This window comes from Heterodontus francisci, chromosome 4, assembly GCF_036365525.1.
Source record: "Heterodontus francisci isolate sHetFra1 chromosome 4, sHetFra1.hap1, whole genome shotgun sequence".
NCBI classification, from domain to species: domain Eukaryota; kingdom Metazoa; phylum Chordata; class Chondrichthyes; order Heterodontiformes; family Heterodontidae; genus Heterodontus; species Heterodontus francisci.
In genome coordinates, this window is record NC_090374.1 from 188,355,159 (window position 1) to 188,376,166 (window position 21,008).

The 21,008-nt window shown below is 42.2% G+C and overlaps 1 protein-coding gene across 6 annotated transcripts in view; it reads left to right on the plus strand.

Annotated features, from left to right (window-relative positions):
* The window catches only part of LOC137369457 (tyrosine-protein kinase JAK2-like), a 289,126-nt gene that overhangs the window by 199,188 nt on the left and 68,930 nt on the right, over positions 1–21,008 (plus strand). For all 6 annotated transcript variants that reach the window (XM_068030695.1, XM_068030694.1, XM_068030697.1 and 3 more), the window contains one exon: positions 19,610–19,729. In XM_068030695.1, coding sequence (XP_067886796.1) covers positions 19,610–19,729 — 120 coding nt within the window. The remainder of the gene's footprint in view (positions 1–19,609; positions 19,730–21,008) is intronic.

The following is a 21,008-nucleotide window of genomic DNA, read 5'->3' on the forward strand; positions in this document are numbered from 1 at the left end:
CCCGCCACCTTGGAGCAGACAGCCTCTCCGCTTCGGGTCCCGCCATCGGTGAAATGCCCCAGCGGCAGGACTGCATCAGGGAGCCAATCCGATGCGGTTCCCCCCCCCCCCCCCCCCCGATTTTACTGGACATCTCCGCTTCCCAGTGGTGGCGGGGGGTGGGTGGTGGCCAGTAAAATTCTGGCGAAGGTCTTTACTTAATTGAGGTGCTTCACTGAGCTTTTGAAGGTTAATGTGTAAGCCGCCATCATTTAGCATACATCATTGCAGGAAATTCAATTCGTAAACACCCATTGATGTCCAGGTTCATAAGTATACTTGGAAAGTCAAAAACCAGAATTCATCTCCTTGAAATTGAATCTTGTTTGCACAAATATTATCCATTGCATTTGTACTTGTGTTTTCTTGTCGTAAATAATTTTCAGAAATTGTTCCTCTGGTTCATTGTGTTACACCGAGTGTACAGCACAGAAACAGGATGTTTAGCCTAAATGGTCTATGCGACATTTATGCGCCACACAAGCCTCCTCCCACCCTATTTCATCTCCACCCTATCAGCATATCTTTCTATTCCTTTCTTCCTCATGCTCATTTTAAATGCATCTATGCCATTTGTCTTAACTACTGCTTGTGGTATCAACGTTTATTAATGACTGGCTTATATTTATTACCAGTGTTGCCTTTAAGCAGCGTGGCCGTTCAACAGCCTGAAAGTCCCCATGCAGGCTGCACATAAGTCAGCCCCTTTAAATTACCACATAAATAAATTTAAAGTAGTCGCACGCTTAAATAAATTGCTCGCGCGCTCCAAAATAAAATTAGAGGAACGTTGTTTATGACCTCTAGTTTTAGACTCCCCCACAAGTAGAAACATTTTCTTCATGTCTATCCTATCAAATCCTTTCATTATCTTAAAGACCTCTATCAATCTTCTCTTTCTAAAGAAATGAACCCCAACCAGTTCAGCCTTTCCTGATAAGTATACTTTCAGTTCTGGTATCATCCTTGTGAATCTCTTTTTACACCTTTTCTAATGCCTCTATATCCTTTTTTATAATATGGAGACAAGAATGGGACACAGTATTCCCTCCAACTGTGGTCTAACCAATGTTTGAAACAAGTTGAACATAATTTCCCTGCTTTTGAATTCTGCTGGAAATACTTGCTTTTTTTTTAGTGATTTGTGTATCTGCACCCGAGATCTCTTTATTTATATACCCCATTCATTCTTATTATCCAAGAAGTATGTGGCCTCCTTAATCTTCCTATCAAAATGCAGTACTTCATACGTCCCTATATTGAAATTAATTTGACAGTTACACCCCAATTTTGCAGGCTTTTAATATTTTCCTATATTTTGTCACATTCATAGAGGGATACGGTCCCCGGAAGTGCAGAAGGTTTTAGTTTAGGCAGGCATCAAGATCGGCGCAGGCTTGGAGGGCCGTATGGCCTGTTCCTGTGCCGTACTGTTCTTTGTTCTTTTTTGTTATTCTTCCTCTTTATTAACCTCATCTCACAAATTGGTGTTATCTGCAAATTTTGAAATTGTACTTCTGATTGCCGAGTCCAAATCCTTAGTGTAAATTGTGTTGAGAGACTTTTCTGCTGTGGCTTCCAAAATTGCATCTAAAAATGTGTTACGTACATTGAAGTTTAACTTAGCTAATTTAAATGAAATGGGGCCATAATTTTATCCGCCATAACATGCATTGTTATTGATGTTTCCATGTAGAGGAAACAAATAACATTCACCAATCTGGAAAGTTGTTTGTTTGTGTAGTGAACAAAACTTTGTTGAGTTTCTCCTATCAGTGAACAGCATCCAGTAAAGCAGGTGATAGAGAGTGTGGGCTGAATTTTAGCAGCCCCTCCACGTTGGGGGTCGTGGCGTGGGCGCCCGTAAAATACTTGTGGGAGCGGTCCGCTTCAACCCCCGGCATCAAGAAGGCCCCACCACATTTTGCCACCAGCAGCGAGGTCTCGGTGTGGCCCCCCCCCCCCCCGTTTCTTGGCGTGGGGCCTTCATTTACAATGTAAGTTCATTAAAACGAAATGCAAATAAATGTACTTGGTCCCGCGCTGATTTTACAGCTGTCAGCTACACCTCCATTCGGAATTCCAAGGCAAGACACTAGTGGGGAGGGGAAGAAGTGAAATTATCAGGGAGGGAGGGAGGGAGAGTGGGAAAAACACTTTTTATTGGCTGTGGGGATGGTGGAAAGGGATTGAAGGGCAAATGTGAGAAGGTTGGGAATAAAATAAGTTTTCTGAATATAGGACAAAAAAAAACATTTTGGGGCGTGTTGGGAAAGGGGCCCCATCTTCTAATTATTTTTATAAGCAAATGAAAAGTAATGTACCTTTTAAAAATGTACATTTTTGCTAAGGTCTTGAAGCCGTTTAAAAATGGCGCCGTTGTCAGGCAGGGAGTGGCCTCACCCTTTATGTCATCGGGGGCGGCCGCTCCTGCCCCCTCCATTTAAAAGATCCCCTATGCGAACTATCACAGGGGCTCGGCGTCGGTGCTTCCGTGTCAGAAGACCACGGAGTTCAAAGCGAGCCTCCACGATTTGCAGTGCGCTAATAAAATTTCAGCCCTATATGTTGTTATTCCTGAGCTTGTCAAAAATGAGCAGAGGAAGTTGAATGCCTTTCTGCTTGGGCTACACCATAGTAAAAGACATGAAGGATTTTCGTTCATGGTGCTGCAACTCAACTACATGGAGTAAGATACATGTTTTCTGAAGTATCATTGCCTAGATGTGAGTGCTGAAACTGTCAAGCTTGTGTTCTGGATATCCCTCAATAATAGAGATCCCTGCTTCCCCTTTCCATATTGCAGTGAATGCATTTGTAAAGTTTAAATTAATAAGGAAATAAGGTTGGATTAATTCCAGTAACTCTGGTCTTCCTCATTCTCTGAATATTGTTTAGCCTTTGCCGTGCAAAGGTCCCTCCTGCCGCCTCAACCTTTTATCTGGCCTGGTGTCCTGGGAGCCTTTTGCTTCTGTGCGTGCTTAACTCTATCATTGCACGAAATGTATCTTTGAAAGGCAGTGAGGAGTGCCTCCTGCTCTATATGTTCAATAAGTATCGGTGAAGACCACATGATCAATTGGGAACCTAACTGTTAATGGAATTGGTTATCCATGCTGTATCAGAGTTGATGTATGACTTGAGAGCCAAGATGCTAAAGTCTGCAAATGATCAATGCATCTGATATGTGTTGAACCCAAGGATGTAGCGTTAGATTTAACAGAAGAAATGAGTTGCATGATTTTAATTGCACCTCAGTTTGTGTGCTCTATTTTAATGCTACTTAGTCACTTCTAATACTTTGTCCCATTTCATTGGTTCCCAAAACTACTAGCTCTATAAACATCAGGGCCAGACGGAAAATTGGAAACTAGCTTTTGCTTTTTATGATGTCTGTTTTTACAACTTCTGACAACTTTTCCTGGTATCGTGACAGATAGCATGTTGTCATAGAGTCATAGAGAGATACAGCACTGAAACGGGCCCTTCTGTGCTGACCATCAACCACCCATTTATACTAATCCTACTTTAATCCCATATTCCCTATCACATCCCCACCTTCCCTCAATTCTCCTACCACCTACCTACACTAGGGGCAATTTACAATGGCCAATTTACCTATCAACCTGCAAGTCTTTGGCTGTGGGAGGAAACCGGAGCACCCAGCGGAAACCCATGCGGTCACAGGGAGAACTTGCAAACTCCGCACAGGCAGTACCCAGAATTGAACCCGGGTCCCTGGAACTTTGAGGCTGCGGTGCTAACCACTGCGCCACTGTGCCCCCCAATATGTTGTCTATAACATATTATCAAATCTTTGTAGTGTCTTGACTCTGTTGTCATACTTTTTATGTTAACTTTTTCCATTATAATTTATTAGGTCCACATTTATTCTCCTGGTTTACTGTCTGGCCACTGATCTCTTGTCATTTTATCAAAATGCTTTTAATGGTCTGCTTTTTTCCACAATAACTAAAATTTCTGATGTACCAAAGAAGGGTTGAAATAATTTTTAAAATTACATATTTTACAATAATATGATTAAACTTACAAACACAAAAACTTGCTTTTAAAAGAAAAACATCCCAAATTGCTTCACAGAGGCACAATAAGGCTAAAAGTAGTTGCCAAGCTAGGAAAGGAGATATTAAAGGGATGACCAAAAATTTGGACATATTGGTGGGTTTGAAGGAGGATCTTGAAGGAATTGGCGAGGTAGAGTGGTTTGAGGAGGGAATTCGTATCATGAGGCCACTGAAGACACAGCTGCCAACAGTGAGGCGAAGGAGGGGAGTGTACAAAAGGCCAGTCAGAGGAGCAGAATGCTATGTGGAATTGTAGGGTCAGATGAGGTTACAGTGATAAGAAGGGGGAAGACATTTTTAAATCTCTACACAAGGATGTGGATTTTTTAGTCGGAGGTGTTGCAGGACCCAGAGCCAATATAGATCAGAAAGGACAGAACTGATACGCATGTGCAAGCTGTTGTAGGATAGGATACGGGCAGTAGAATTATAAATACGGTGAATTTGACAGGAGGTGGAGCATGAATGGTTGGTCAGGAGAGCAATGGAATATTTGAGCCTGGATGTCACAAAGGCATGGATGAAGATTTCAGCTGCAGGTGGGCAGACATAGGGGCACAGGTGGAATTAGGTGGTCTTTATGATAGAGAACATTTGGGGTTGGTAAGTCAAATTGGAGTTGAATAGAGCCCTGATTCTGGTTCAGCCTAAGACCAAGGAGGAAGATGGAATCAATGTTGAAGGTATGGAGTTTGCTGCAGGGGCCAAGACAATGATTCAGTCTTCCCAGTGCTTAACTAGAAAAAAATTGAGGCTGATTTATAACTGGAAATTGGACAAAACGTTTGACAGGTGGAGGCATTGACACACATGATAGAGAGGTAGATCTAGGTGCTGTCAGTGTACAGGTAGATGCTGACCCAGTGTCTTTGGGTGATGTCGCTCAGGGAAATTGATTGGAGACAGTCAAACATGGGGTTGTGGAACGATTGGCACAGATTGTTTCAAATCCCTCCTCCAGCCCCATAATCCTCCAAGATATCTGCACTCCTTTAATTCTGGCTTCTGGAGCAACCTAAATTTTAATCATTCCATCATTGGTGACTGTGCCAAGGTCCTAAGCTCTGGAATTCCCTCCCTAAACCTCTCTGCCTCTCTTTCCATCTTTCCTTCTTGAAGACTTTCCTTAAAACCTACCTCTTTGACCAAGCTTTTGGTCATCTGACCTAATACCTCCTTATATGGCTTGGTGGCAAATTTTGCTTTCTCATACTCCTGTAAAGTATTGCGATGCTTTATTATGCTAAAGGCACTACATAAATACAAATTGCTGTTGCAGTGAGGGTAACGAGGTAGGAGAGGAAGGGTTTTAAGGAGTTGGTTGGTATTGGGAAAAGAAGTCAGTGGTTATCTTTGCTGTCCAGGATGATCTTGGATAGTGGTGGAGGTGACTAAATTTCTTGTGTGCCAGATATGCTTTTGGTCTTGAAAGAGCAATGATGCAGGCCAAAATAGAGCGATCACACAAGATGGAAGACAGTGAAGGTTTAATTGCAGAGAAAGATTTCAAAAGGGGACTTGAGGAAGTTGCAGAAGTACTGTGGGAGGTGATTGGGAATTAGAAAATGCTGCTGTCAGTGACTTTGGTGAGACTTTTTATTTCAGGGATGGACGCAGATGGAAGTGGTGTTGGAAAAGAGTAGGGAATGTGGGTTGTGAGGGATATAGGGAGGTGGTCAGAGAGGCCTTGAATGTAATTGAGACCATGGGGTAAAGAAAGGCCGTTTGAGATGGCAAAGTTGAGGACGTGGCCATGAATTGGGGTCACAGAATTTATGTTGGGAGAGGTGGAGAAGGTTCAGGAAAACAGAAGGGCAATTAATTCAGAGGGGAGTGTTAAATTCACCAGGGATAAGGAGTTGCTCAGTGCAGGAATTAAAGGAGGAATAAGGAGAGGATATCTCAGAAACTTGGGATGGGGCTTTGGGGTGAGGGGGGGATGTAGATGGTGAGACTTCTCAAGGAAAAAGATGGAAAAACAGTGACCTCAAAGGAGGAGAAACTGTCAGAGGGAGAAATCAAGGTGTGATTTGATGATGAGCAACACAGCATCGCTGATGCGGTTTGGATGGGACGGGTGGTAGATAGCCAGGGAATCTTCAGTAATGAGCAAGGTGTCGCCATCCATGAGCTAAGTTTCATTCAAAGTCAGGCTGTCAGCGCGATCATAGCTGTAAATGGCAAGGGCCTTGTTCATGAGTGAATAAATCTTCTGTGGAGAGGGGCAGTGATTGTTGGTCTGCAACCAGAGTCCAAGATAGCAGTGTTGAGCAGGACAGGAAGGAGGTTGATAAGTTTAGCCCCCAGAGGGAGGACAGTGGGAGGAGAGTAAGAAGACAGGGCTGTAGTGATGTTTGGGGTAGGGATGGGGTTTTGGGGGGGGTGGGTGGGGGGGTGGCTGGTTGGTTGGTAGTGGTATGGTGGCAAAGTACACAAAGAGGGGAGAAATAAAAGGTGACGTGACATGAAGGGGACGTAACAGGAGAAAAAGACCTGAGAGTGGTTGAGAGAAAAAAAGTGACTTGAGCTCAGCTTTTGAGTAGTCATCAAAATGGCCAACAAATGAACACAGGAGGAGTTCACCTTTCATAGGCATGGAATAGATTAAAAGAGATATGCCCTATTTGCAAACAGTGGACTTTTCCCTTTACTCGGGTGCCTTGTATAAGATGGATCAAATTTATCTATTGAATTTTCTTTTGTGTTTTACAATGCCTTAATTTTTTGTTACTTGAAGGCCCCTATCGACCAGAATCCTGAGCTCAGAGTTGACATTTGTGCCCAGACTTTGTGACTCAGTGACATAAATTTGAAACATGCAGTATGAGCATATGCAATGTACCCAATATCCCAGCCTACAGGACCACTGCAATCACCTGTATTATTCCACTATTTATCTTCAGCTTCTTCACCCTCCTGCTCAGTACCTTTTCATCGAATAATTCTGATAAACAAGAAGGGAAATACCAAATTCTTAATGGAGGTTTTTTACAGAGGCTCTGTCCATGTGTGTCAGTTTGAGAGAGAGAAAAAAAGATTAATTGCACATCCAGTTGTAGCTTTTGCTTTCTGTTATAGGAACATCAGAAAGCGTATTAAGCTGACAAACTGTATTGTTTGCAAACTGATCCACTTTAATAGTTAAAAAAGCTGAATTTTGAACCAATTAATTATCTCCACCAGCATTTGTTAACCAATATAAAAGGTCAGTGCAGTCTTCCTGCGAGAGGAAGATTTTCAGTTCCAACACGACAGAGGGGAAGACCGAAAAAGAAGGATGGATTGATCATTCCTTTCCTCATCATGATTTGATGTTTCATTAAAAACAACATTAAAAGCAAGCAAAGGTTCTTTGAGAGAAACAGATGGGAAGTGAGGATAGAATGGGTTGGGAGGGAGAGAGTTGAAAGGAATGGGATGATCTGAGATCGGCGAGAGACAGATGGAGATGGGAAGTGTTAAAGTTGGCAATGTGATTGGTGTGAGAGAAGGGGGCATAATTACGGTGTGACAAGCTTACATAAGCAGATTCCATTATAATTGAGGGCATAGGAATTTATAATGGTGTTAGAAAAATGACTGTGTGACTTGAAAATGGGGATAGAATTAAACTGAGTGCCCTGGTCCAGTTATCCCTTGGTGTCTAATCTTGCTGTACCTGAAGATTACACTTGGTCTTGACTCCCCATATACAGCACCACAGAAGATCAGCTGGTTGTGTTGTATTTCTTTTTTGGAAGTGTCTAGAATATCTAGAGGTTATGACTTGGATCCTTTATCTGGGACATACCCTTCCACTTTTGGATAAGCTGGATGCTCATTTCTTCTGGTCTTTTTTTTGTGACGTTACTAGAATTATTCCATTAGCTTTTATGGAATTGTACCCAAAAATTCCTCTCAAGTAACTTTCTGTATTTTATTTTATTGTGCATTAAGTATTGTTTTATCAAAACACTACCAATGACACTTAATATTTGGTTGTCAGCGAGTGTGCAAGAGCAGCTCAAGATGACTCTTTGATGATCAAGAGGGGCAACCCCTGACACCACGCTCCTTTCCCCTTAACAACAATGAAAACTGAGAACTAGCCGTGTAAGGAATCTCGGATGTAAGATTACGTCTTGCTAATACATAAAAGGAGAGTGTTGAATGTGTTGTGCCACAAAGCTGCCAACTATTCCGTTTTTGTTTTGTTTACAACATGAGAAAAAATTGTCAATATACTGAATTTGATAGGAATTGCTTGGAAAGCCAGAGCGATGCAGCAGTCTGATAGACTACAGCTTTTGGCATTTGATTCTCTACACCATGTGTTCTTGATTACAATTGCACTTTACAAGGAAGAATGAAACAGAAAGGTCAGGGAATTGGTTTTCCTCTGGGCTACTGTTGTACACTTCTGCTTGGCTGACCTAGACTGGGAACAAGCGTAGGAAGGTGCTGATTGTCTAAAGGCCTTCAGAACTGTGGCCGCATGGGGTGAGGCGGGAGTGTAATTGGTACAAACCTTGAATGGATACACAGTACTTATTCAACCTATCCAAAATCCTGGTCCAGTAGATGTGCTTGTAGTTCCTGACAGTGCAATAAAGAAACGCACTGGAACATAAAATTACCGTTTGTTTTGGCTTTTATTCATTCTAATTGGGATAGGATGCAACGAGCATGTGAACAGTTTATGATGTTGGGTCTAGTTCCAATGTTCAGGCGCTCCCACTGTGCTACCCAATTCTTTCAAGTGCTGGTTTGTTTGAATGCTCTATATTTAGCCCAGCACATTGGTTGAATTCAGTCCAGGCTGCTGGGATGCTAGGCTTTGTACTCTGCCTGCTGCAAATATCATTCGAGGTTGTGCAAATAGAATAGATTGAGATTTGGAGACTCTGAGGTTTTATACTGTTGCGCGTAGGACATGGTACTAACTAGGCACACGCTTAGGTGGTCCTGAGAAGGAACATGTAGGTGGGAATTTATGCTTTTGCCCATGGCGGGCTTAGAGGCAGGGAGGACATAAAATGGGGGTGGGGGGCAGAGGTTTCTGCCACCATCCCATCTCTGCCAAAATGTAGTCCTGAGCGGGAAGGCCTGTGAATGGCCTCCCTGCCCTGCCGCCAATTGAGGCCCTTATCTGGGCAATTAATACACAATTAAGGCCTCTTCCCACCACAGCCGCAATTACCTGTGGGTCAGGCAGCCCTGTCTCCGTACGGGAAGCATGGCATGGAAAACCATGCGGGCTGCTTCCTGGCTCTGGTGGGGAGGGGGGGTGTCCCTCATTAAAAGGCACTTAGTGCCTGAACGAGGGACCTGGCATTGCGAAGTGGGGGCCCACTGAGAGCCACCCCCCTGCCTTTGCTACCTTTGCCTGCCATTCTCCAGTTCAAAGTCTGATTGGTACTATATTTGGCGGGCCTTCCATAGAAGAGGAATCGTGGCGATATCAGTGTCAGTTTCTCCAGACATTGAGAGCCCCCGCTGCCGGGATAAAATTCCTCCCTCCGTGGCATCTGCTGCTCTGCTTGAGGCCTTCTGCGACCGGCGGGCACTACAAGGAAAGCAATGTTTTGTTGGCACCAGGAATAATATAATTTAGTCTTGTTTTGGTCAAAATTTTTCAAGAAAATGATATGGTAGACCTTGTAGAAGTTTCGCTATTGTGGACGTACTGGTTTGTTTAATCTGCTAAGACAAAGGAATAACCACAGCTAAAATGACTAAGAAAATTTTCTTGATAAATTTCCCAACCCCAAAAATAACCTTGTAAAGCTACAAGATTTCAATCTGAACATTACAATCTGTCTGCTTTGAATGGTGATATTTCTTTTTGTTATTTGCATCTGTATTTATCCTTATGACCATTGATTACACTCTCAAACAGATACTCATCTCATACCTCTTTAGGTAAGGTAGTTGATGTAGATTTCATTTTCAGTATACAAACGTCATTTTGAAGGTAGGTTTTACAAAATTGTACCTGATATACGATTGCATAAATTTTGCAGTCAGTGGAGAAATGACAGCGCTTGCTGCTGATCTCTATGAAAGCTGCCTAGAAAGATCGAGCGATCTCTAAGGTGTGATTTCTCCCTTTCCCGATTTCTTTAAATCTGGCACCAAGACAAAGGGATACCTTAGTGTGCAGCAGCAGTGACGTCAGCAGGCAGATTAGCTGCTAATCGCATTGAGGTATTCACATACAGCCAACCAGGAAGTTAAAAGCCCTTAATATCCTTCACTTTTCATTTAAGTTTTCAAAAAGCAAAATAAATGATTATGGTTTGATTTAGAAGCTAAAATAACAAATTTGGAAAAAAAAATTAAAGTTAAGTGAATTATTTTTAATTATGGAGAAATTTGACATTCCACAGATATAAAGTTAGTTTCTCAGAGCAAGTGAGGGTGTTTAGCACTAATTATTATGTTAGTACGCTGTTAAAAAAAACCCAGTTCCACCTCATCCAACAAGTTGCAACTTTTCAAGGGTTTTTCTAGCATGGCTAATAGCATAAGAGTGGAAATTCTCATCAATTCATGCAGTCTAGCAGTGCCTCAACAATACACCCTCTGTGGGGGCTCATTTAAATAGAGGGGGCGGAGCCACCCCCACTGACGTAAAGGGGGCGGCCGCCATGTCCCCGGCAACAGCGTCTGGCGCCACCGTGCAGGTGGTAGCACCATTTTTAAAGGTCCTCAAGCACTTCTAACTTACGTTTACATGTAAGTGGCAGGTTTTAAAATATTTTGCAATAAAATGTTATGGACATTTCAATTCCCCTCTCCTACCCCCTCAATGAATAATCAGTGTATTATTTGTCCTACCGTCCCCCAAAAACATTAAAGTTTCCATCACAACCATTCCCCCCCCCCCCCCGAACCTACTTTCTTTAACCGTCAACCGCTTCCCACCATCCCCACATCCAATCGCGTTCGTTTTTGCCGCTCCCCTTTCCCCCACTGCCCTGAAAATTTTATTCACCCCCCCGCCACCCACCACCCAGCAGGTTCTCGCCTCAGATCTCCATACGGAGTTCCGAAGGCGCGCGGGAGGGACAAACGGCGGCCGTAAAATCGGCATGGGGCGGCCACCGCCAGCAGCTAAGTGAATTTACATATAATTTACGCTAATTTGAATATATAGATGAAGGTGGCCACACTGAGGTTTTCCTGCTGTCGGTAATATGTAGCGGGCCCTTCTCGACATTGGGGATCGAGACGGGCCTGTCCCCGCAGAATTTTACGAGCTGCCTCGCAGAAACCCACAGCTTCGAGGGGCTCGTAAAATTCAGCACGTAATCATTATTTTTATGAATAGTCAATTAATGCTCCCAATTCTTTTCAGTTTTCCACTTTCGGCATTGATGCTAAAACAAAACTCATGTTCCTGTTTCATGTTACCTTACTGGATAATTTGAACACATCTTTAATTTGTGTAAGTTGATGGCAAATTTAAATCAATAAATATTTGTCAGTATAAGTTTTCAAGTTGCTAGTTATGAACGAAAGCCTGTATTCATTTTTCTGTTGTGCTGATAGGATCTACTTCTTATTGGATTCCTATCTGAAAACGATTTCTTTTATTTTTAGCCATATGACTTTTGCCAATCTTGCTTAAAACGATAGTCTAAATATAAATAAAGCATCCTGTGTGCAACAAATTACCTACTTGATAGCACGAACAAGTCATTAATAAATTGCATAAATTGAATTGTCAGACTATTTCATACAGAAACATTTAAAATATCCTTTGATACCTATTCAAGAGGTGTTCCTAAAATTGCTTCAGGACTAAAATGAAACTGGTTAATTTTCTTTTGATACGAACCTATGAATTCGGAGCAGAGGTAGGCCATTCAGCCCCTCTAGCCTGCTCCGCCATTCAAGAAGATCATGGCTGATCTGTTTGTGTCTCGAATTCCACACTCACATCTACCCCCGATAACCTTTGATTCCCTTGCCTAACAAGAATCTATCTACCCCTGCCTTAAAATTATTCAAAGACTCCGCCTCCACCACCTTCTGAGGCAGAGAGTTCCAAAGTCGCACAACCCTCTGAGAGAAAAAAAATCTGCTTATCTATGTCCTAAAAGGGTGACCCCTAATTTTAAAACAGTGCCCCCTAGTTCTGGACTCCCCCAGAAGAGGAAACATCCTTTCCGCATCCACCTTGTCCAGAATCTTATATACTTCAATCAAGTCTCCCCTCACTCTTCTTAACTCCAACCTTTCCTCATAAGACAACCCACTCATTCCAGGTATCAATCTAGTAAACACCCTCTGAACTGCCTCCAAAGCATTTACATCCTTGCTTAAATAAGGAGACCAAAACTGCATGCAATATTCGAGATGTAGTCTCACCAATGCCATGTATAACTGAAGCATAACATCCTTACTTTTATTTTCAATTCCTCTCGTAATAAAGGATAGCATCCATTAGCCTTCTTTATTACTTGCTGTATCTGTATGCTAACTTTTTGTGACTCATGCACTAGAACACCTAGTCCCTCTGTACCTTGGAGTTCTGCAGTCATTCTCGGTTTTTATTCTTCTTGCCAAAGTGAACAACTTCACATTTTCCCACATTATACTGCGTCTGCCAGATTTTGCTCACTTACTCACCCTATCTATATCGATCTGCAAGCTCCTTATGTCCTCTTCACAACATACTTTGCTACCTATCTTTGTGTCATCTGCAAATTTAAATCCCGTGCCATCGCTCCCCTCATCTAAGTCATTAATATAAATTGTAGAAAGTTGAGGCCCCAGCACAGACCCCTGTGGGTCTCCACTCGTCACATCCTGCCAATCAGAAAAGGACCCATTTATGCATACTCTCTGTTTTCTGCCAGCCAACCAATCTTCTATCCATGCTAATATGTTACCCCCTACACCATGAGCTCCTAGTTTGCACAATAACCTTTTATGTGGCACCTTGTCAAATGTCTTCTGGAAATCCAAGTACAGTACGTCAATGGGCTCCCCTCTATCCACGTTTTGTTTCAATTACATTGCATGCAGAAGAGAGTGCTCAAATAAATCAGTATTTTAAAGTAGGCATTTGCAAGAAGTTTGAATGTTAAATGGAAGGAATGGCATGTAATTATATTATTCATCTAGTTTAGCCTGTCAGTTAGGTCCATGTTCAAGGTCTGCACAGACAGCTTCCCTCTGACCTCTGTGTCTGTTGAATCAGAAACTTTGCAGCTTTTTTTTAGAAGGCTCTATTTGAATCCCTATATATTTTATGAGGTGATGGTCTATCCCATAGATTAGCTGCTTTTGGGCTGAAGTAGTTTTCAGAGGCATGCGATATTTATGAAAACGTATTTGGCAATGTTTGAGAATGAGAAAGGTTGTGTATCATTTCCATTGCAATGTTATTTTCAAATGTAGATTCACGCAACAGAAGGGAAAAAAGGTTAAATGCTTCACGGAGACTATGTGAGTTCTTTTAAGCTGTGTGGTTTGTGGTTTCCTTATCTTACAATCATGTCCTCGAGCTTTTCTGCCCTTTTCAGCACAAACAATTTTTACACTTCCACCCAATTCGTCATGATGTTACAAACAAGGATGACATCCCTTGCAGTTGTTTGCTATCTTCCAGTGCATCTGATTTACATCCAGCTGAGGTTTTGTCCAGTTTTTAAAATTCCAATTCAAGACCAGTTTTTACAAAGTACTTGCTCCAAGTATGTTGTGTTATTCCTTACTAAGCAATCCAAAAAATAAGTCTGTAAATGTAAAAAAGAGTTGCTGAATGAAAAATAATTTAATTTAGACTTGGATATTTAATACTTTCTTCTATTCCAACTATGACAGACAGGCATGGACTTCTTAGGAGACGTAATTATGTTGAACTAATAATGAAGCCTTTCCTGAGTAGCTGTTGAAGGATTATGCTTCGTTTGTTTATTTCAAAAATGCATCTGCCTAAAATGTGTCGTTGTCGAGACATTTAGTTTTAGTTTAGAGATACAGCACTGAAACAGGCCCTTTGGCCCACCGAGTCTGTGCCGACCATCAACCACCCATTTATACTAATCCTACACTAATCCCATATTCCTACCACATCCTCACCTGTCCCTATATTCCCCTACCACCTACCTATACTAGGGGTAATTTATAATGGCCAATTTACCTATCAACCTGCAAGTCTTTTGGCTGTGGGAGGAAACCGGAGCACCCGGAGGAAACCCACGCAGACACAGGGAGAACTTGCAAACTCCAGTCAAAATGCCACCTTGCAGGCATCTTGGTCTTCTGGCAGGGTAACATCCACTTAGATAATTTATCCAGTGCCTCCAACTCTGCTAGCTGCTATTAAACAATATCGTCCTGATATCAAAATTAAGTTGGACCAAGCTCCTCGACTTCTTTGAGGAAGTGAAATTGAAGTGGACTGTGGTCAGCCCTGTGACGAGTTGTACATTGCATTTGACAGCAGTCTAACAAAAGACCTTTTGTTAGAGACCAGTTAAGGTGAAAGATTATAACAAACTAGAAGGGTAGTGGAATCAGCTTGCTGGAAAACTGAAGTAAAAGGCAGATGCTATAATGTGAATCTTCATCTGAGGTGAAATGGCCATTGTAGCATTGGCTGAAACAAAGGACAAGGGATGAACGTGTACACGTCAAGATTTCTGATAAACTAATTACTTTCACAAAGCCACACCCAATTGGTCTCATCTCTTTATGCTGCTGGCCCTCTGAGGAGCGGCCTACTCTCTTTGGCAAGGCAGCAACAGTCCCCAGCATGGCCACTGTCTGCCTTTGCTGCTGGTGCCAGGCAGGCGGCTCCTGTCTCCTGGACACGCTCGGCGCCACTAACTTGGGTGCCGAGATCACCTCCTGCCCAACTAGAGCATTAACATTTCAAAATAGTTTCACGTGAGTGACTCAGTGGAGGTGCGAGGATGGGACCCGGAATTCATCCGGGCGTCGGGTTCCAGATCCCGCTTTGAAAATCCCTGGCCTGTGATAGTTCCAAATGGGAAGTCAAATCAATGGATGGTTAATGGTAAAATCCAGCAAGACAAAAGGAAGATAGTGAAGATTCAAAGTTGTTGAAGTTGATGTTCAGACCAGAGGACTGAAGAATGCCCAGAAGAAAGATAAGGTTCTGTTTCTGAAGTTTATGTCGGACTTGGTTGGGGCTGTTGAGAGGTTAGAGAGGGAGTGGTGGATGTGGATAATAGAATATGGCTTTGTAACCACCATTCATGTAGTATGTTTTAAAATATCAGCCACTGGAAACAATCTGAATGGAGGATAAGCACTTCTCCATAGGGGTGAGAGGTGCTAAGAGAAGTACTGAGGATAACTCACCCCTAACTATTCTTGAGCATCTTCTAACAACTAGTTTAAAGAAGATGGAATATATTTCCCCTTTTTTCAGAAAAAAATAATAAACATGCCATAAGTTTCATTGAGAGATAAGCATGAATGTCAAATTTAAAACTGCCATTGAGATCCTTGGGGTGCCTATGCAACTCTAATGACTCTGCCAATGGTGAGCTTTCTCATGTGTCCCAGAGCAGCACCATAGTTGAAGAGGTGGCATGACTTCAGATTAGCCTGACAGCCCTAGTAGAAGCACCTGACCAAAGAAAACATGGGCAGATTTTCCCATGGGCTTCGGGACCCCAATGTCAGGATCGCATGGGGGTCCCAAGCTTGCACTTACTGGGTGCCAGAGTGGGGGAGCTGTTTTCCCAGAGGCTGCCTCCGTGCTCGCCTCCATTCAGCAGGCAGCCAATCCATTTCCCAGGTGGTTCCTGGGAAATTCCCCCATGGCCAGAATGCATTGGGGAGTCGTCCCAACAGGACTCCCCATTTCTTTCACTTCCCCCCCCACCCCCCCACATCCAAGCCCACCACCACGGGGCCGGGAAAATTCAGCCCCATGCTTCAGGCTAGGAAATCAGCATTTCCTCACTTATGGTGCAGTTTCAGCCTCTGCTATTTGCTCTAGGGGACAGTCCCTGTTTCAATTGTCATGGGAGCAACTATGAATGGAAAGAGACACAACCGAAGCCATAGATTGATTAAAACAACAAAAGTGTTCATAGAGTCTATTATTTTCTTCCATAATAAAGGGGGAGTACTTTGAACAGAAAATACTCCCAACAGACTTGCCTTGCAGAGAATCAACAGGAGCCACAGGATGAATTATGTCCCCAGTGTCTTGTTTTAACGTTCAAAATAACCAAACGTGTTATCATTCATCAAGAGCTAAAGTGAAATTTGCTGCTAATCGTGCTAATTTACTTACAGTGGCAATAATATATTTACTGACCTGCTTCATTCTCTTTGTGCACACCGACTGTTGCTATTTAAACATCTTTTCTATTGCTGTTCAGTAAATAACAAGTAACACTATTGATATGAACAAATACCCTAGGGCACATCAATGAACAGCAAATGGAAAATGTGTTGTAAGTCAGGGGAAAAACAAGATCAAAAAGCTTGCCAAAGAGATGGGTCTTGAGAACATTTTAAAAGGGAGAGGCAGAGAATTTTAGGCAAATTCCTGAGAGTATGACCCAGGCAGCTGAATGAAAAGGATGGCTGCACAAGAGACCAGAATCAGAGGAACAACATTTTGAGAGGAAGGCTGTAGAGATGGAATAAAAACAAGAAATGCTGGAAATACTCAGCAGGTCTGGCAGCATCTGTGGAGAGAGAAGCAGAGTTAACATTTCAGGTCAGTGACCCTTCACCAGAACTGGCTGATATAAGAAATGTAAAAGGTTTTAAGCAAGTAAAGCAGGGGTGGGGCAAGAGATAACAAAAGAGAAGGTGTTGATAGGACAAGGTCACAGAATAGCTGACCAGAAGGTCATGGAGCAAAGGCAAACAGTAGAGATGGAGGTGGTTTCAGTATTTGAGCAGGACAAGGTTATGAAGGGCTTTAATGATGAGGATAAGAATTTTAAAGGACTTGAGATAACTTACCGATTCAAAAAAGTGAAAGACTGAAATTTTGCTGACATTTTAACTTTTCCCAGAAAACCAATGTCGCTCACAAAAAACTAACTGCGACTGACAGCTATCTTGATTATAAATTAAACATGATGAAAATTGCACAACCACGTTGGGACTAATGTGCATAGTGCAATTCCACATTGATTTAATGGATTGACTGTCTGGGTGAAAGCTGCCTTGCTAAATCCCACTACCCTGTCTGAACTTGACCTGTACTGGAGTGTGAGCCAACAACTACAGAACTGATACCTGAATCCTCTGCCATTTTGCAGAAAGTCTGACAGTTAGTTGCAGTCAGAGGAATGACATTTAGTGAATGTGTAATATCTGAGTGATTAAATGGAGATGAGTACCAAGCGTGTGACACAAGTGTTCCAGAGAATGTTGGAGTTTCTATACAAAATCTCCCTTTCAAAAACATGGGGGAAATCTTTGATTGACTAATCTTAATACACAATGACTTATGTATTTTTTTCCATTAAAAAGTTGTTCTTGTTCCTTTTATACTGTAGCATTCCAGCCTCTGTCAGTGCTATTCTGAAACTGACCACTAGGGGTATGAGACAACAAAATCTGACATTCTCTCTTCCTATCTCTGGAGGCACTTCATGGGTTTCTTTTGGCACCATTTCCTGCTATATGCTAATATCAAGAACTCACTTGTGAGGAGAGTTGCTGCTATGAACTTGGCATCCTAACATTCTACAACCCCAAATCAGTATGGCACTGGATAAACTCTCTCCTATTTGGGAAGAAGTCATATATTATTGAATGGCTTGTGGTTGTGTGCATTGGGCTAAATTTATTCCTGCAGTACCATGGCTCTATTGCTAATACTGTTTAGCATTCAGTCTTTCTTTTAGCCCCTTATATAAGTGACTTCACAAGATTACTCTGGCATGTTGCTGTGGAGGAGATGTAAAAACTCCTCTGCACTCTCTCCAGAGCAATTATGTCCTTCCTTTAATGTGGTGCCCAGAACTGTACGTAGTACTCCAACTGTGGCCTAACCAGCGTTTTATACAGTTCCAGCATTACATCCATGCCTTTGTATTCTATACTTCGGCCAATAAAGGAAAGCATTCCATCTACCTTCTTCACTGCTTTAATCTACCTGTCCTACCACCTTCAGGGACCTGTGGACATGCAGTCCAAGGTCCCTCACTTCCTCTACCTCTCTCAATATCCTACCATTTATTGTGTATTACCTTGCTCTGTTTGTCCTTCCAAATGCATTACCTCACACTTCTCCGGATTGAACTCCATTTGCCACTTTTCCACCCACTCAACCTTGTAAACAAAGCACAAAAAGTTAACATGCAGGTACAGCAAATAATTAGGAAGGCAAATGATATGTTAACATTTACTGCAAAGGTATTGGAGGATAAGAGTAAGAAAGTCTTGCTGCAAATGCATAGGGCTTTGATGAGATCACATCTGGTGTACTGTGTTCATTAGTGTCCGACTCGTTCGTGAGGCCCAAGGCCTAATTTCTATCCAGCCCTTGGGCCTCCCAGTTTGGGCACGCGCTCTGTGCACTAAGCCCATTTCAGATCCTAAAACAAGCCTGAGGGAATTTCTGCTGTGGTGAATTCCCTAGCTTGGTCATTCTATCGTCATGGCAACTGCTGAGCACAGGTATGGTACAGTCCCAACTGAATGGGAGCAGCATCAATGCCAGTAGAAAATTTCTGTCAGGTATGCCATCTTGGTGAGAGAATTACACAGAGGGACTGGGAAGTCAGGCAGGAGAGAGAAGAAGAACTTGAAAGAGTGATATTCTTTCTTAAAAAAACAAAACACTATTGAAATAGTTTTAAAAAACTGCTCAACCTCTCTTTCTTCCCATTTTTTTTAGGCATAACTATGGCCTGATTCTGATTTTGAATAATTAAAAGTACATTTCCCTTTTGTGTAATCTCAAAGAATCAATCAGATTTAGTGTTCCACTTCTGACCCCAGTGTTATGAAAATTAAATTGACCAACTCCAGCCAGCCTGGTTGTTTACATGTGGCGCAGCGCAAGCAGTGACAGGACACTGGGCTACGTGGAACACATTTCCCAACCCTTTTCTTTCCCTGCTCTTCCCCTTGTTCTTGCGCAGAATTTCCAACACAGAAGCAAGCCATTCAGCCGACCTGGTCTATGCCAGTATTTATGTTCCACACAACCCCACCTTCTTCAACTAACTCTATTAGAATATCCTTCAATTTCTTTATCCTTAAATGCATCCATATTATTTGCCTCAACTATTCCATGTGATAGTGAGGTCCAGATTCTAACAGGGCGAAGAGGAAGCAATCATTTCCAGTAAAACAGTCTGAAGAAGGGGAGAAATATGACTGAATCTATCTGGTCATTGGACCAAGAAAATCCCAAAGTGCCATCCTTGTTTTCTTTTAAGGACACATTAGTACTGCACAAGAATGAAAGACAAGAAAGCTAGTTGATTTCTAGCTGATCTGCTGTAACATACTGTAATTATAATGTTTTTGTCTGGCAGGATCTACAGCCTTATTGCGATTTCCCTGAAATCATCAATGTCAGCATCAAGCAAGCAAGCAAAGACGGCTCCTCAGAAGGCAGAATTGTCACCATAAACAGACAGGACAACAAGACTTTGGTAAGGGTAATGCAGATTTTACACAGTACACATTTAAAGAGGGAAGGCCGCTGGTTGGAGTCCAGACAAGGACCTCTTAGGGACGTACTGATAAAGAGTGAAAACTATTTGTGCTTTGTAGACAAACCCTTCACTGGATTATGGGTAAAGAACAGTTTAGCAGTTCTGCATCATATAGAATTTCACATTCCATTGAGGGTGAGAAGTGTGGGTCGAAGATTAGTGTTTTAACAAAGCTACCGCACTATCTTTTCCTAGCTTCCTGCCATTGCAAAATGTTGAATACCCTTCAATATTCAGGTCCCAGCCTTGGTCACCTTGCAACCATAAATATTGGCCAGTTCAACTTCTCTGTTCTTTGAATAGTGCCACTGGTTCTTTTACATACACCCAAGAGGGTAGATGGGACCTGTCTTTAACACCTCATCCAAAAGACAGCACCTCTGACGAAACTCCCTCGGCGCTGCACTGAGGTGTCGGCCTAGATTATGTGCCCTACGTCCTGGAGTGGGACTTGAACCAACAAAATCTCTGACTCAAGAGTCTTGGGTATTTTGTAAACGGCTTTGCTTCATTTAATTAAAAAGAATGATTATAGAGTCATAGAGACTTCTGAGACTCTTTGAAGTAAAACATTTTTTGAGCACTAGAGAAATGTGTTGAATTTCCTTGGATTCCCAGTGGTTACAAACTCCTCTGTTTGGGCTGTATCTGCTGTTGCTGAAAACCCATATTTAATGCTATACATCATGGTATTCAGTACAACCATTTTGTGTGTGAACACTAATGAAAAATTGTTCTCAGTTTTCTATCCTGGTTAACTATGTCTATCAATGATGAAAAATAACTGTGAAAGGATTGGAAGCTTGTGCTGTTTATATTATCGGTTCTCTTGTTCTTTTACAAGAATCTTTCTGTTTTATTCAACTTGCACTAAAGTTAAGGGAAGAAGCTGTTTGTGTACTGAAAGGAGGCACTGCCTTAGCGCAAAGGAAATTTGGAAGTGTAAATACTTTTAATATGTTGTGAGGCTTGTGATTGACCTCTGATGATCTTTCGTTGACAAGTTATGCCTCACTTGGCACCAGCTCAGCTGAGTCCAAGAGGTTTGACAACTCTGCAGTTGTCTCAGTTTCTAAGGCTGCTGATGATGTTGTTGGCATCAGGTTTTGTGTTCTGGCATTGTGCCTTCATAGGAAGCTGCATTGTTCTGGGTTCCTTTGTTTAGCCCAATGACGACCATTTCAGAGTTGCTTGCTTCCTTCAAAACTTCTTATTG